Raw genomic sequence first — 12,548 nt, 5'->3', positions numbered from 1 at the left:
AAAACAAAGTTACTTATTCTCGATGTTTTAGCTTAAAGCGATTCAATGCTATGTGTAGTGGAAAATATTGGATTATACGGGAGGGGTAGAAAAGTTTAATAACCAAATCGGGACATTGTACTCGTACAAAAATTTAAGGTTGAAATCGTGGCTTTACTGGACGGGGTGAATTATAACCCTATATATACATTTCCGTTACCATAAATATATGGTAAAATTTCGTAATTTATGACCTGGAGTTGAATCAATCGAAATTGGATACTAAAAAAAAGACAACAGATGACTACACTTGAGTGCGGATCTTCCCATGTGATCCTTATCTGATTCAAAATGATATATCCACTACAGTTGTTTGTTTTCTAGGCCTTCACATATCTATGTAGAAAAATCAAATTCATTGGATATTTACCCGAACGAAGCATTATTGTCACAAGAGAAATGACGGTCAGTGTCTTACTGTTCATTTCTTATGGTCAATGCGATTTGATAAAGCTCTTACCTATTCCTACTTAACTTGATTTTTTGTATGAATCGTATGCACCTTCAAACTTACAAAATGAACGCTTTCGCTCATCCAATGAGATCATGGTAGGTCTCATTTTTCGTCACGATAGGAGATAGTATAAGCCATATGAAAATCCTAGATGTTTCCACTGATAGGACAGTTGGAAAACTCAGAGGACTGGAGGGTGAAATACACGGTGAAGCCACCAAAGAGACAAACAGTGGTGGGTTCAAACTCTCGGCAGCCCACACAGGGGCCATTGAGAAACACCACCCAGCCAGCATTCTCGTTCACTCATTCGGACTTCTTATTCGTGCATGCTCATTGGCCGGCCAGGATTACACGATACAACTTTCAAAGAGTTCATCCTGAAGTGAAACGCACGGTTCGGCCAAGAAAATTCATTTCTTGAACTAACATCAATCGTGGTCATCCACATGTATTACCCTCCATTCCAATTTGCTTGACTAGTTTAAAAATCTAACATCCGGACATAAACTCTAAAAAACCGGGACGATTTAAACCCCACCCACGTGATTCCACTTCTCCATGTCACCACCCATGAATCTCATTTGTCCATGTGTCTCCCTCCATCCCGGGTTTAGCTGCCAATGTTTTGGACTACTGGATGTCTAAAATAAAATTCCCAAGCTGTTGATCCCAAAGCAAGACTATCGAGCATAGCAGGTTGAAAAATTCGCTAAACCCTTTCCACCTCTTTCCTCCTTGATTTCTCCTTTCCTTTTTCTCTCTCTCTCTTTTTTTTTTTTTCCCTTTTCTCCGGCAAACCGCTTCTCTCTCCACCCTTCACTCGTGTCCGAAACTCTCCCCCTCTCTCCTCGAATTCATGGACATAACCTGTTGGAGAAGCCATTGCTAAACCTAATTTTTTTAGTACTCCCTTTAGAAGGTATACAAATGTCTTAAAATGAAAGAAATTAGACTTGTCACTCAATTCCCCTACACCTGAGTATAGTTGGTGAACAGTTTGTTGATGTGTTATGTGGGCAAGGTGATCAATTGTTTACAATATGGACCCTTGCAAAATATGACGTTTATCAAATCAATTCCTTCATTTACTTGTTACATATCTTAACCAAATTGAATATTACTAATCTTTAGATATTCCCAAAAAAAAAAATTGAATAAAAGTCATAATTTTTCGATTCCTTTCGTTGAGCACCAAAATTTAGCCCAAAATTTTTAAACGCGAATTTTTTTTTAATAAGAATAAAAAAAAATCGATAATGCTAAGAAGAACGGGAGCTTAAACCCTTCCCAGACCCACCTCGGATTTGGAATAATTATGATCATGTCCGTGGAAGGATTGTTATGTCCGGTCGCTTCCGCCCTTTTGCTGCTAAGAGAGAGGATGTCCTACAGGAAGTCGCACTATAGAATTTCCATTTCCTAATCTATTACGATCTAGTACAGGAAAAGTTGTTACGCTGGTCGCTCTAGCCCAAGGCGAAAACGAATCCTACCAGACAGTGTATGTTTGACACGTAAAACAATATCTTAGCCGTTAAATCTCAACTCCCTTCAGCCCTCACATTTTCTCCCTCTCTTACATCATCTCCTCTTCACAGAACAAACAGAGGGTCCAGAGGTTTCCAAAACCTTACGAACCCTACCCCGACGAATTCGATACCGTAGATGATAAACCTGAAACCACCGGAGGCCCGCGCGTCCACCTCGGCGCCGGTGACGGCGGAGAAGGCGCTGTCGTCGATCATCTCGCGAGGATGGAAGGAGGTGAGGGACTCGGCAGACGCCGATCTCCGGTTGATGAAGAACCGGGCCAACTCGTTCAAGGACCTGGCCTCATCGTTCGACCGGGAGCTCGAGAACTTCCTCCACTCCGCCTCCAAATCCACGTTCGCCGTCCCGGCCATCGGGTCGTCCCCGTCCGAGAGCGATTTCGTCAAGCGGTTGAAGCCGAAATTGTCCGAGTTTCGACGGACCTACTCGTCGCCCGACTTTAGCCGCAAGGTACTATTAGATTGTTAACCACTAACTAACCTCTTTGCTCCAGGTTTAATTGGGCTCCCCGCAAGTGGGCGGTGGGATTGGGCCCAGGATTTGTCCAGGCGGGCGGTGGGATTGGGCTCAGGATTAGTCGAGGTGCACATAAGTTGGCTTGAGTTATAAAACTAAGAAGAAGGTGAAGGTGTTAGTGAGAGGGTGACGTGTAGCCAGACTCTCCTCTAAGTGAATCTCCAGCCCTTACTCAGCTTTTTATAATTTGAGTAAAAGCTTCATTTGGTATTAGAATTCCAGTGGGCGAATCTAAATCCAAGCGCAAATTTGAATAAAAGCTTCATTAATGGTATGATTGCAGAATTGAGAAGGAGAAAATACCTAAATATGAGCACAAATTTGGGTAAAAGCATCATCAATGGCATGATTGTGAATTTGAGAGGGAGAGAATAGCCTTGCCAAATTTGAGTAAATATTGGAGTCCCCATGATTTGATTCGAGTAAAACTCAATTTGGTATAGGTTTGAGTTAAGGAGTTGGGTGGGTTCCAAATAGGTTTGAGTTAAGGAGCAGAGTGTGTTCCAAATAGGTTGAAGGAGTGGAGCGGGTTTAGAGGGCCTTTTACTCGAATTTTGAGTTTGAGTTAAAAAAAGGGGTAACAACGGGAGATGCTCTAAGCAGGTTAAATCTGTGCAAGTATTTAAATATGAGGTAGGCGTAGAGGTTTAAACACATGATCTATTATCTCTATTTCTTGCTTTGATACCATATTAGATCTTTCTGTTCTTTTTTTATCATGATACTAGAGTAGATTGTTAACCATCAACTCATCTAAAAGAAGGTTAAGCTGTTAGAGAGGGGTAATGTATTATTTATTTTCTTAACAGGTACTGGAGAAATTGAGCCCTAGGGCAAGTATTCGCATCGACTTGTCGGCGATTAGGAATGCGATTGTGTCAGAGGTGGAGGACAGTGAGGGTGCTGTTGATTTTGATGAGAAGGGGAGGTTACGGAGGGGAAGGAGGGTGGGGTTTACAGACTTCAGGTGGGAGGAAAGTCGTTTAAAGGATTGGGAGCCTGTTCGGGCGCTGAAGACACGATTGCAGGAGTTGGAACGGAAGAGTTCATCTTCTGAGATTCTCGAGAGTCTCAAAAACAGTGAGTTTGTGGAGAAAGTCAAGTCAAGCTTGGTATGTTACATCTTTGCTGTATAGGTTTATCATTCTGGATGCCCTGATTGTTTTGCGGTGTTTGTTTTCTGAATTCTGATTGGACGAATAAATCCTTTTTTAAGAATCAATCTTTCACTTGTTTATAGAATGAATTGATGTTGTGTCATTTGGTTTCAGTTGTATTGCATGATGGTTTCGAAGTAGGATAAATTGTTTGCTGTTTTGTTGGTTCAGGCCCCTTCTATGCTTTGATTTCCTTCATTGATGTAATTGTCTCGGATAACATGGATTTTTTCCCCATTCGTTTACATACTTTTGTTTTCACTTTTGTAACTCTATGAGATTATATGACTCAAGAATGAAGTAAGTTCAAATAGGAGTAGTACCAATTGCAATAGGATTAGAGACTTCAATCTCAGTATCATGTACTATGGGGACTGTTGGGTGCAGTGGTGAGAAAGCGTGATAGTGGACTACGGTGCAGTTCGTTTTCCTAATGCCATAGCATGCTTTACTTCATGGTTTGTGTTAGAATTGTTCAACTTGTGGATGGTATAGCGGGAGTAAGCGGGCATGAATATGAAATAAGGTCGAGTTGTGGGATTCCTCTTTTGATGTCTCTTTAAGGAGAAGTACAAGTCATCATTTGGAGGGTTGAGGTGCCACCGTCAAGCATATGTTGTTCACTTTTGTACTTGTTTTGTTTTTTGCATTTTATTGAACTCCTTTGTTGATTTGAAGGAGATTTTTCTGTCCCTTTTTAGTTCTATTTGATCTCCTTCTGTCCTTAGAGTAAGTTGCCTGCACTCGGGTTAAAACACTGTTGCAGCTGTTTCAAGATTCTCTCATCCTTGATATTAGGAATTTGTTCGATAGCTCTTACGTTGTCGGTACTCTGTACTGTTTTCTCTTTCGTCCTTGGTTCAACAAAGTCAATGTGAGACTTCCGTATCTATATAGAAATGCATCTCTGACATGGTTGGTTCAACAGGGAGATGTCCTATGCTTGGATATCCCAGTTCCAACCACGTATAAGTTATTTGCAGCTAGTCAACCGCTAGAGCCTTGTGAGAGACAGTGCACTAGTTGTTTTCTGAAGGCCAGCGTTACAGCTCTCTTTTCATTTGAACTCGGAATTTTGGAAGGATAATAAAAAGGAAATGCTTTAATTGTTAAGTACATAACTCTTACGCATAATGCCATAACTGTTAAAAATTGACATACGAACCTTGAGGTTGTGCATTCGGAACTTTGTGCGAATAATGCCTAGATTAGGTCTGGACCCAATCTTCTGTCTCCAAACCCCCATATTAACAGGGACTAATCTGGGTTTCTTTTTCATTCATAGTCTCATTATATTGTTTCGAGGCTGGCTAGTGGCTACTATGAGTGGGGCATGTTAATCTTTGAAGGCTAGCAAGGAACTACTTATGTCCTGATGATTTAGCATTTCCTGTTGGATGGACTGTCCTAAACATGATATTAGCATGACTTTTTTGTGATGTGCGACAAGTTTTTCCATTGGTTACTGATATAAAGCAAATGCTTTGCAATAATCTTATGGAATTTCATCTATATGTAGTTGTCTGCTTATTATCTTTGTTAGCAGCCATCACTTTCAGTTTCATTGAAAGTTTGAAGACGAGCTAGATTCCTATATGTATTACCCCCCCTTATTTACTTTTGCAGAAAGCAATCCGCAAGGAGCCTACGGAGTCAAAGGTTTGTGTTGAACCCTATAAGCTTTGCTCGCGTTGTGAGTTTTTCAACCATGTCATGATGGTTGTATAAGCACTGTTAGCAGAAGTTCTTTTCCCAACCGTTGTTCATGGCTATGATTTGGAGAAAATTGCAATTGTTTATCAAAATATCCGTGGCATATTAGTTTTTGTTGTTTTAATGGGCTTAATCAAGTACTTTTCTTTCTTCCAGTCTTTCTTCTTCTTGTCTTCTCTGTCAATGGACTCAATACTCTGTTTCATTGTATCCAGTTAATGTGAGTCAACCTTCCCCAAGGCGCGCGCCTTTTAAAACACTGGAGTAGAGCCGTACCGACAATGTCACAAACTGGTCTCCTTGAGATGCCTGGTGGATGCAGTGCGACCAGACTAGGGTAGCACAACTGAATCTGATTTTAGTAATTTCAACAATCGTGAAACAAATGATCTTAAAAATGGGTAGTGCTGATGATATTAATGTAAATAGCAAAGTGGTTTATTCATTTTCTAGCAGTACTTTTTGTCAATCAGTTCTTTGGTGGAATCATTGATCCGAAGACACCACTTTTTGTTTCTTTTTGAGTGAAAAATGTGCCACATGATGATTAAGTTTTTGCTTTATTAATGGCTCATAAGAAACAAAATTCTAGTAGATGATTCATAGGACGCCTACTTGCTCAGGAGCCAGGAGGGAATAGGAAAGAAAACCATCTATTTGTATGTTATTCCTAATTCCTATGGCCAGGGCTGTATGGTGGAGATTATTTTAGTTAGCAAAGATACTAAGTGGTTCCATCTTCTTATGTTTTGCATCTTCTTATGTTTGATATTGGACTTTAGGACCTTTTGGGATGAATTAGAAGGCCCGAACACTTTGGAGATGTGTAGTTTTTGGAAGGGCTGTAGGGTATATGGTTAGGGAGAATGCAAGAATCTTTTGAGGATAAATTATAAGACATAGGGGCTTGTGGGACAATATGCGTTTTTAGCTTCATCTTGGGAATGAGAATACTTTCCCTTTAAGGAGCTTCCTTTGTAAATTGTTTCTAGAGCGGAGAATGGTGAGATATTAGTTCTTGTGGAGAATGGCGAATATTAGTTCATCCTTCTTTAGTTTTTCGTATTTTCTGCTTTCATCCTTCTTTGGTGGACTTTGTGTTGTCCAATGAACTCTTTGTTTGGTTTTATTTTATTCTAGCAAAAATTCTTGTCGTAGATCAAGAGAATGAAAGATGGAATCTGATATGTGAGGGTGTGGTATGCATTCCTTGCGATTGATTTGACAGTTGTCTTGGATTGGATAGATTGGTGACTTGTAGATTCAAACAGTACAAATATTTTATTTTGATGCTTTACCTTGCATATATTTGATGCAGGAAGTCCCACCACTAGATGTACCAGAACTTTTTGCATATTTAGTCAGGCAATCTCGGCCATTCTTGGATCAACTTGGCATTAGAAGAGGTGATTAACTCTTCTCATATATCTCTTTGTGTGTATGTCATGAATATTTCCGTTGATGATAACTCGCTCAATTTTCCTATCTGTCACACTGTCACATGATCCATCTTTAAGTCGGTCTTTACTACACCAATTGTACTAGTTTGAAATTCTTGGGGAACTGCAAAAACTTGCACTGTGTTCTTAGGAATAAAGATTGGTTACTGTTGAAGTTTTCGGTAATTTGAAACAAAATTTTCTACGAACCTGACATTACCAAATCGATTTTTCCTTATCCTTATCCTTTCTAAATATTAAACCAGGAAGCAAGGCCAAAGTTTTGGTTGCCTCTCACCTATCTGCTGGCTATAAACTTCTCAAAAAGTTGAACAACCATTATGTCACGGTTGTCACCAAACAATGGCAATTCCAGAGAGGAAGCCAAAATATGCAAGTGCTTTTGAAATCATCTGCTCTAACCTTGCTTCCATCAAGGTGAACTACCATGATGCCAGCTTCCTGTTGTCTCCAACTAACAACACTTGACACTAACTGTTTAAGATAATCAATGATAGGTCAGGTTTACTCACATTTGCGTCTGTATTATTTTGTTTTGCTCCCCCATCTCTCTATCTACATTCATATTTTGATTAGAGGGTTGTGCTTTTGTTATGCATAAAATAATTTGTTTCATGGGACTAGTGCTGAAATAAATTTTAGGGCTTCTGTTTCCATTTTCTTTTTACCATGTCTGCTTCTTTTGGTGGTAATTATCTTTTGTAAATTCTTTGGTATCTGGGTTCACGTTTGATTTCTTGTACTTCCAAGTTCCAACATACATGGATTGAATATTATCGATTTGACTTACTTTTTAATGGCATTTTTCGTTGATGAACTTAAAAGTAATTGAGTGAACTGTAAATTTTGCTGGGAGAAATAGGGGAGCAAGTTTGGGATAGAATTTCGCTTTTAAAACTGGCTTTTAGTCAAAATTAGTGGAGAGGTACCGTTTGTTTGGGTTGGTATGGAAAGACTCCGGCCTGGACTGAATGACAAGCCTATCTGGCTTGCTTGGCAAAATCCTCAACCTCCCACTCATCATCAATAAGTGATCCAAGATATTGGAAGTGCTTTCTTAAGTTTTCCCTAGTTGTCGTGCGGCACACATTTTTTTTCCTCACATCCAAGGCTTCAAGTATAACTCATGTTCTGGTGTTCAAACTGTATTTGCAGATATATCGGACAAGATCGTGGAAAGCTTATGCAGCAAACGCAAGAATCAACTTCTATTGCGTTCCACATCTGCAGGAGAATCCTCCATTCTTGAAAGTGATAACATTGGTGATGAACTGGATGTAAGAATTGCCAGTGTCCTCCAAAGTACGGGGCATTGTTATGAGGGGGGCTTTTGGACTGACTCCTCAAAGCATGACACGACAAATGGGAAAAGGCATGTTGCTATTGTCACAACTGCTAGTCTTCCATGGATGACAGGAACAGCTGTAAATCCACTATTTCGAGCTGCTTATTTGTCTGAGTCTGCAAAACAAGATGTCACACTTCTGGTTCCATGGCTTTGCCGATCAGACCAAGAACTAGTTTATCCGAACAATCTCACTTTCAGTTCACCAGAAGAACAGGAGGCTTATATACGTAACTGGCTTGAGGAAAGGGTGGGTTTCAAGACTGATTTCAAAATCTCATTCTATCCAGGAAAGGTAAGTTCAACTACATCTCTTTTACTGGATAATTTTCTTCACTATGCCTGATTTGTTGCATCTTTTTGTTTTTAGTTTCAAAAAGAAAGGCGGAGTATAATGCCTGCCGGAGATACTTCTCAGTTCATTCCTTCGAAGGATGCTGACATTGCTATCCTGGAAGAACCAGAACACCTGAATTGGTACCATCATGGTAAACGTTGGACTGATAAGTTTAACCATGTTGTGGGTATTGTTCATACAAATTACTTAGAATACATCAAGAGGGAGAAGAATGGCGCTATTCAAGCTTTCTTTGTGAAGCACATTAACAATTTGGTCATGAGAGCATACTGCCACAAGGTATAAGCCTAACGAACCTCTTGGTATTCTTATTGCTTATATGTTGTGCCTCCAATTTCCACTATGGCAAACTAAATGTTGGTTATGTCTTGAATTTGTATCGAAGGGTTTGCATTTTATTCATAATCTGTTTTGGTAATGTTATCTGTCGTAGGTTCTTCGCCTTTCCGCTGCCACCCAGGATTTACCCAAGTCTGTAGTATGCAATGTTCATGGTGTGAACCCCAAGTTTCTGAAAATTGGCGAAAAAGTTGATGCAGAAAGGGAGCGTGGAGAGCAAGCCTTTACAAAAGGAGCATATTTCTTGGGGAAGATGGTTTGGGCGAAAGGATATCGGGAGCTGATTGATTTGTTAGCAAAGCACAAAAAAGACCTCGATGGCTTCGATTTGGATGTGTTTGGAAATGGAGAGGATGCTCATGAAGTTCAGAGCACGGCTAGAAAGTTAGATCTGAATCTCAACTTCATGAAAGGCAGAGACCACGCTGATGATTCTCTTCATGGGTAAATAACCTTTGAACTAGTCATGCTAAATTGATTGACTTGTTTTATGAAATGTTATCAATGTATATGGTGAGGGGGCTGTGCTTGAATTTCGAATTTTTGGAGGGATTTACCGAGGAAAAGGAAATGCTGAGGAAACCAAAGAAACAGGTTTAGTTTCTTCACGGTGTTATCTTCTTATCGGTCTTTTACTAGCCCTCCATTGATCTCTCCAGAAATCCATGATCCAAAGACACAAAGTTCAAATTCAAGTCGACTTCTTTGTTGGTGCATTAACTATGTTTCATAGGGCCTTATATAGGAAGGAGGAACCAATAAGCTTGGGCGATTAGAAAGTTTCCCATCTAATATTCTTGTTATTTATGCTTGCTTTTGCAGATACAAGGTCTTCATAAATCCAAGTGTTAGTGATGTGCTATGCACTGCCACCGCCGAGGCCCTTGCAATGGGAAAATTTGTTGTTTGTGCAGATCACCCGTCAAACGAGTTCTTCAGGTCTTTCCCCAACTGTATGACTTACAGTACTCCTGAAGATTTTGTTGCGAAGGTGAGAGAAGCAATGGCTAATGAGCCTCAGCCGCTCACTTCCGAACAACGATACAACCTATCTTGGGAAGCCGCCACCCAGAGATTCATGCAGTATTCCGAGCTTGACAGGGTCTTGAATATTAATGATAAAGAAGTCGATTCACAGTCAAGTCAAAATAACCACCAAATCATGAAAAAATCGGTGTCGATGCCTAACTTGACGGGAGTGGTTGACGGAGGGTTGGCATTTGCCCACTACTGTTTCACAGGGAACGAGTTCCTTAGGAGGTGTACAGGGGCGATGCCAGGGACACGGGAATACGACATGAAGCATAGTGAAGACTTGCATCTCTTGCCTCCGCAGGTAGAAAATCCTATATATGGCTGGTAGATAGGCTTCTTGTTTAGGGGTATATGCGTGAATCCTTTGACTGTATAACCACAGTTAGATCCTCTACATAGGAGCATGTGGGTGTTTGTAAAAAAAAGAATTATGGAAGAGGCAGATTCTGTATAGCGGATTTAAAAGCATCAAAATGGTCTGTTCTCAAAACTATTTCCTAAGCAGTTCTGTTAGTTGTTTTTGGTCCAAAAGCATAAGCAGGAGTTGTGTCAAACAAGTTGGGAAGGAACAAGTGGGTGCAGTTTCTGAGGCTCCAGAATTCAAAAGCACTTGTGACATGGAAGCCGGCAGCCAACAAGCTCAAGTAATGCTTGACTGTATATAGTTTTTTTTGACTGAGGTGTGCTTTTCTATTTCTAGCAAACTTGTATCTCAACGTCTAGCTGGTATCAGACTATGCTTTTCTTTAGGTATATACATGCAGAATCTCGGATGTCAATGTTCCATGTTAAGCTCTCTCTCTCTCTCTCTCTCTCTCTCTCTCTCTCTCTGGGTGTATTCAGGAAGTATCTTGTATTCTATTTATAGCAACGTCTATCTGGGCAGTTAGTGTCTGGTTTTATTCTTTTGCGCAGTTATTTTGTTTGGCATGTAATACTTGCAAAAGATTACAAGTGCCACATCTTGCATGTAAAAGTTCATAGTCTCTCTCTCTCTCTCTCTCTCTCTCTCTCTCTGGGGATGGGTGCTTGCAGGGACGGACGGAGGAGAGGGTGGGTGGGTGTATTTGAGAAAAAGCCCTTTGGCCGCCCCTGAGGCATCCCTTTCGATCGCCTTTGCCGGTGCTGCTGCTTGTCAATCCGTGTATGGCTACACCTAGTTACTCCACAGCTACCACCTAGTTACTCAACCTCCTGACATAAAAACCATGCAACGGTGAAGCCAAAAAACCATTTTTCCATAGGGGTGGCAAATGGGCGGGTTTAGGCCAAAATGTGTAAATTATAAGTGGGTTGAGTCTTTAATGGGTCATTGACCCATTTAGAACCCATTAGTTATGAGTCTAATTACCCATACCCAACTCGATCCATTTATTTAGAACCCGCCACGCCCCACCCCACCCATTAACCCAATTATTTATTTAAAAATTGCATTTTCTTTTTTTTTTTCCCTTGAAAAAAAGAGAGTCTATACAAACGATAAGGGAATCTTTATCAATAACTTAAACTAATAAAAATCAGAGTCTAAACGAACGATAAGGGAATCTTTATTTTAAGGGGAATGCTAGGTACAAAAAAAATTTATCCCGAAAGTACTCCGAAAACAGCAATCAATGATTGAGAATCACTTTGATGATTATGTCACACACATCAAAGTGAATCTCAACCACTAGTTGATCTTTTCGGGATACTTTCGAGGTAAATTTTCTTTGTCCCTAGCATTTCTGAATAAAAAAAGAGATTCTTTACGAACGATTCTATACGAACGATCTGAAAAGTTGGGTTTAATTATGTACTTCCCGTCCCAAAATGTTTGTCCGGTTTGTAAAATGAAGACTAAAAAATAATGCATTTCTTTCAAGAAAAAATTCAATTTTTTTTCCACAAATTTAAAGAACTCATCGATATCTACTGAATTGTTGAAAAAAATTGGAGTTTTTTCCGCAAAAATTGTATTAGTTTTACCTCATCGTTTTGCGGACCGGACAAATATTATGGAACGGAGGGAGCACTAGAATTAAATAAAAAAAAATTACACTTTCTAATCTTTGTTTGTTTGTTTGCTTTGGTTATACAGTATTTTTTTGAATCTTGAAATATTTGAGTTACTTTTACTCGCAGCAGAGACCAGCTTTAGACAATTTATGTGCTCTGTTTCAGGGTGCTGGGTGCCTGCATGTTGCACTTGACTGCATACCCACAAGACTTTCTCAACAGAATATTAGTAATTCTCACTCTAAAAAATTTCCTTCCAGGATACTTGGGGTGACGGCTGTATGTCTCCCATTTCGCTTCTATATCTTACATGTTCACTTGCTCTTGTTAGAAATGAAAATCGTTTACGAGTACCAAAATAATGTACCAACAAATCCGCTCCATACTCACAATCGATCGATGAGGGTCTCATATCTAGTGTTTATATGGGATACACACCTATTGTATGTATCTAATTGACTTTTTGTACACTTAGCTTTCTCAGTACACGCAGCACCTTAAAAAAAGAAAAAAGAAAAAGGAAATTCAAACAAAAAAAAGTATGGGTATGCAAAGAAATTCTATTAAAGAAATTAACTTTAAG

The 12,548-nt window shown here is 39.8% G+C and overlaps 1 protein-coding gene across 2 annotated transcripts; it reads left to right on the top strand.

Annotated features, from left to right (window-relative positions):
- Positions 1-2,029: 2,029 nt before the first annotated feature.
- LOC131319183 (digalactosyldiacylglycerol synthase 1, chloroplastic) lies at positions 2,030-10,749 on the top strand. Of its 2 annotated transcripts, XM_058349341.1 has the most exons (8): positions 2,031-2,497; positions 3,373-3,675; positions 5,347-5,379; positions 6,752-6,839; positions 8,049-8,533; positions 8,609-8,875; positions 9,030-9,379; positions 9,758-10,749. In XM_058349341.1, the coding sequence occupies exons 1-8, from the start codon at positions 2,162-2,164 to the stop codon at positions 10,296-10,298; spliced, it is 2,403 nt and encodes an 800-aa protein (XP_058205324.1). In that variant the 5' UTR covers positions 2,031-2,161; the 3' UTR covers positions 10,299-10,749. The 2 variants fall into 2 exon arrangements, with proteins under 2 accessions (XP_058205325.1, XP_058205324.1); XM_058349342.1 differs by lacking the exon at positions 5,347-5,379 and having other exon boundaries at positions 2,030-2,497.
- Positions 10,750-12,548: the final 1,799 nt, after the last annotated feature.

The sequence above is a fragment of the Rhododendron vialii genome, chromosome 3a, assembly GCF_030253575.1.
Source record: "Rhododendron vialii isolate Sample 1 chromosome 3a, ASM3025357v1".
NCBI classification, from domain to species: domain Eukaryota; kingdom Viridiplantae; phylum Streptophyta; class Magnoliopsida; order Ericales; family Ericaceae; genus Rhododendron; species Rhododendron vialii.
This window is presented reverse-complemented; position numbering and strand designations above follow the sequence as displayed.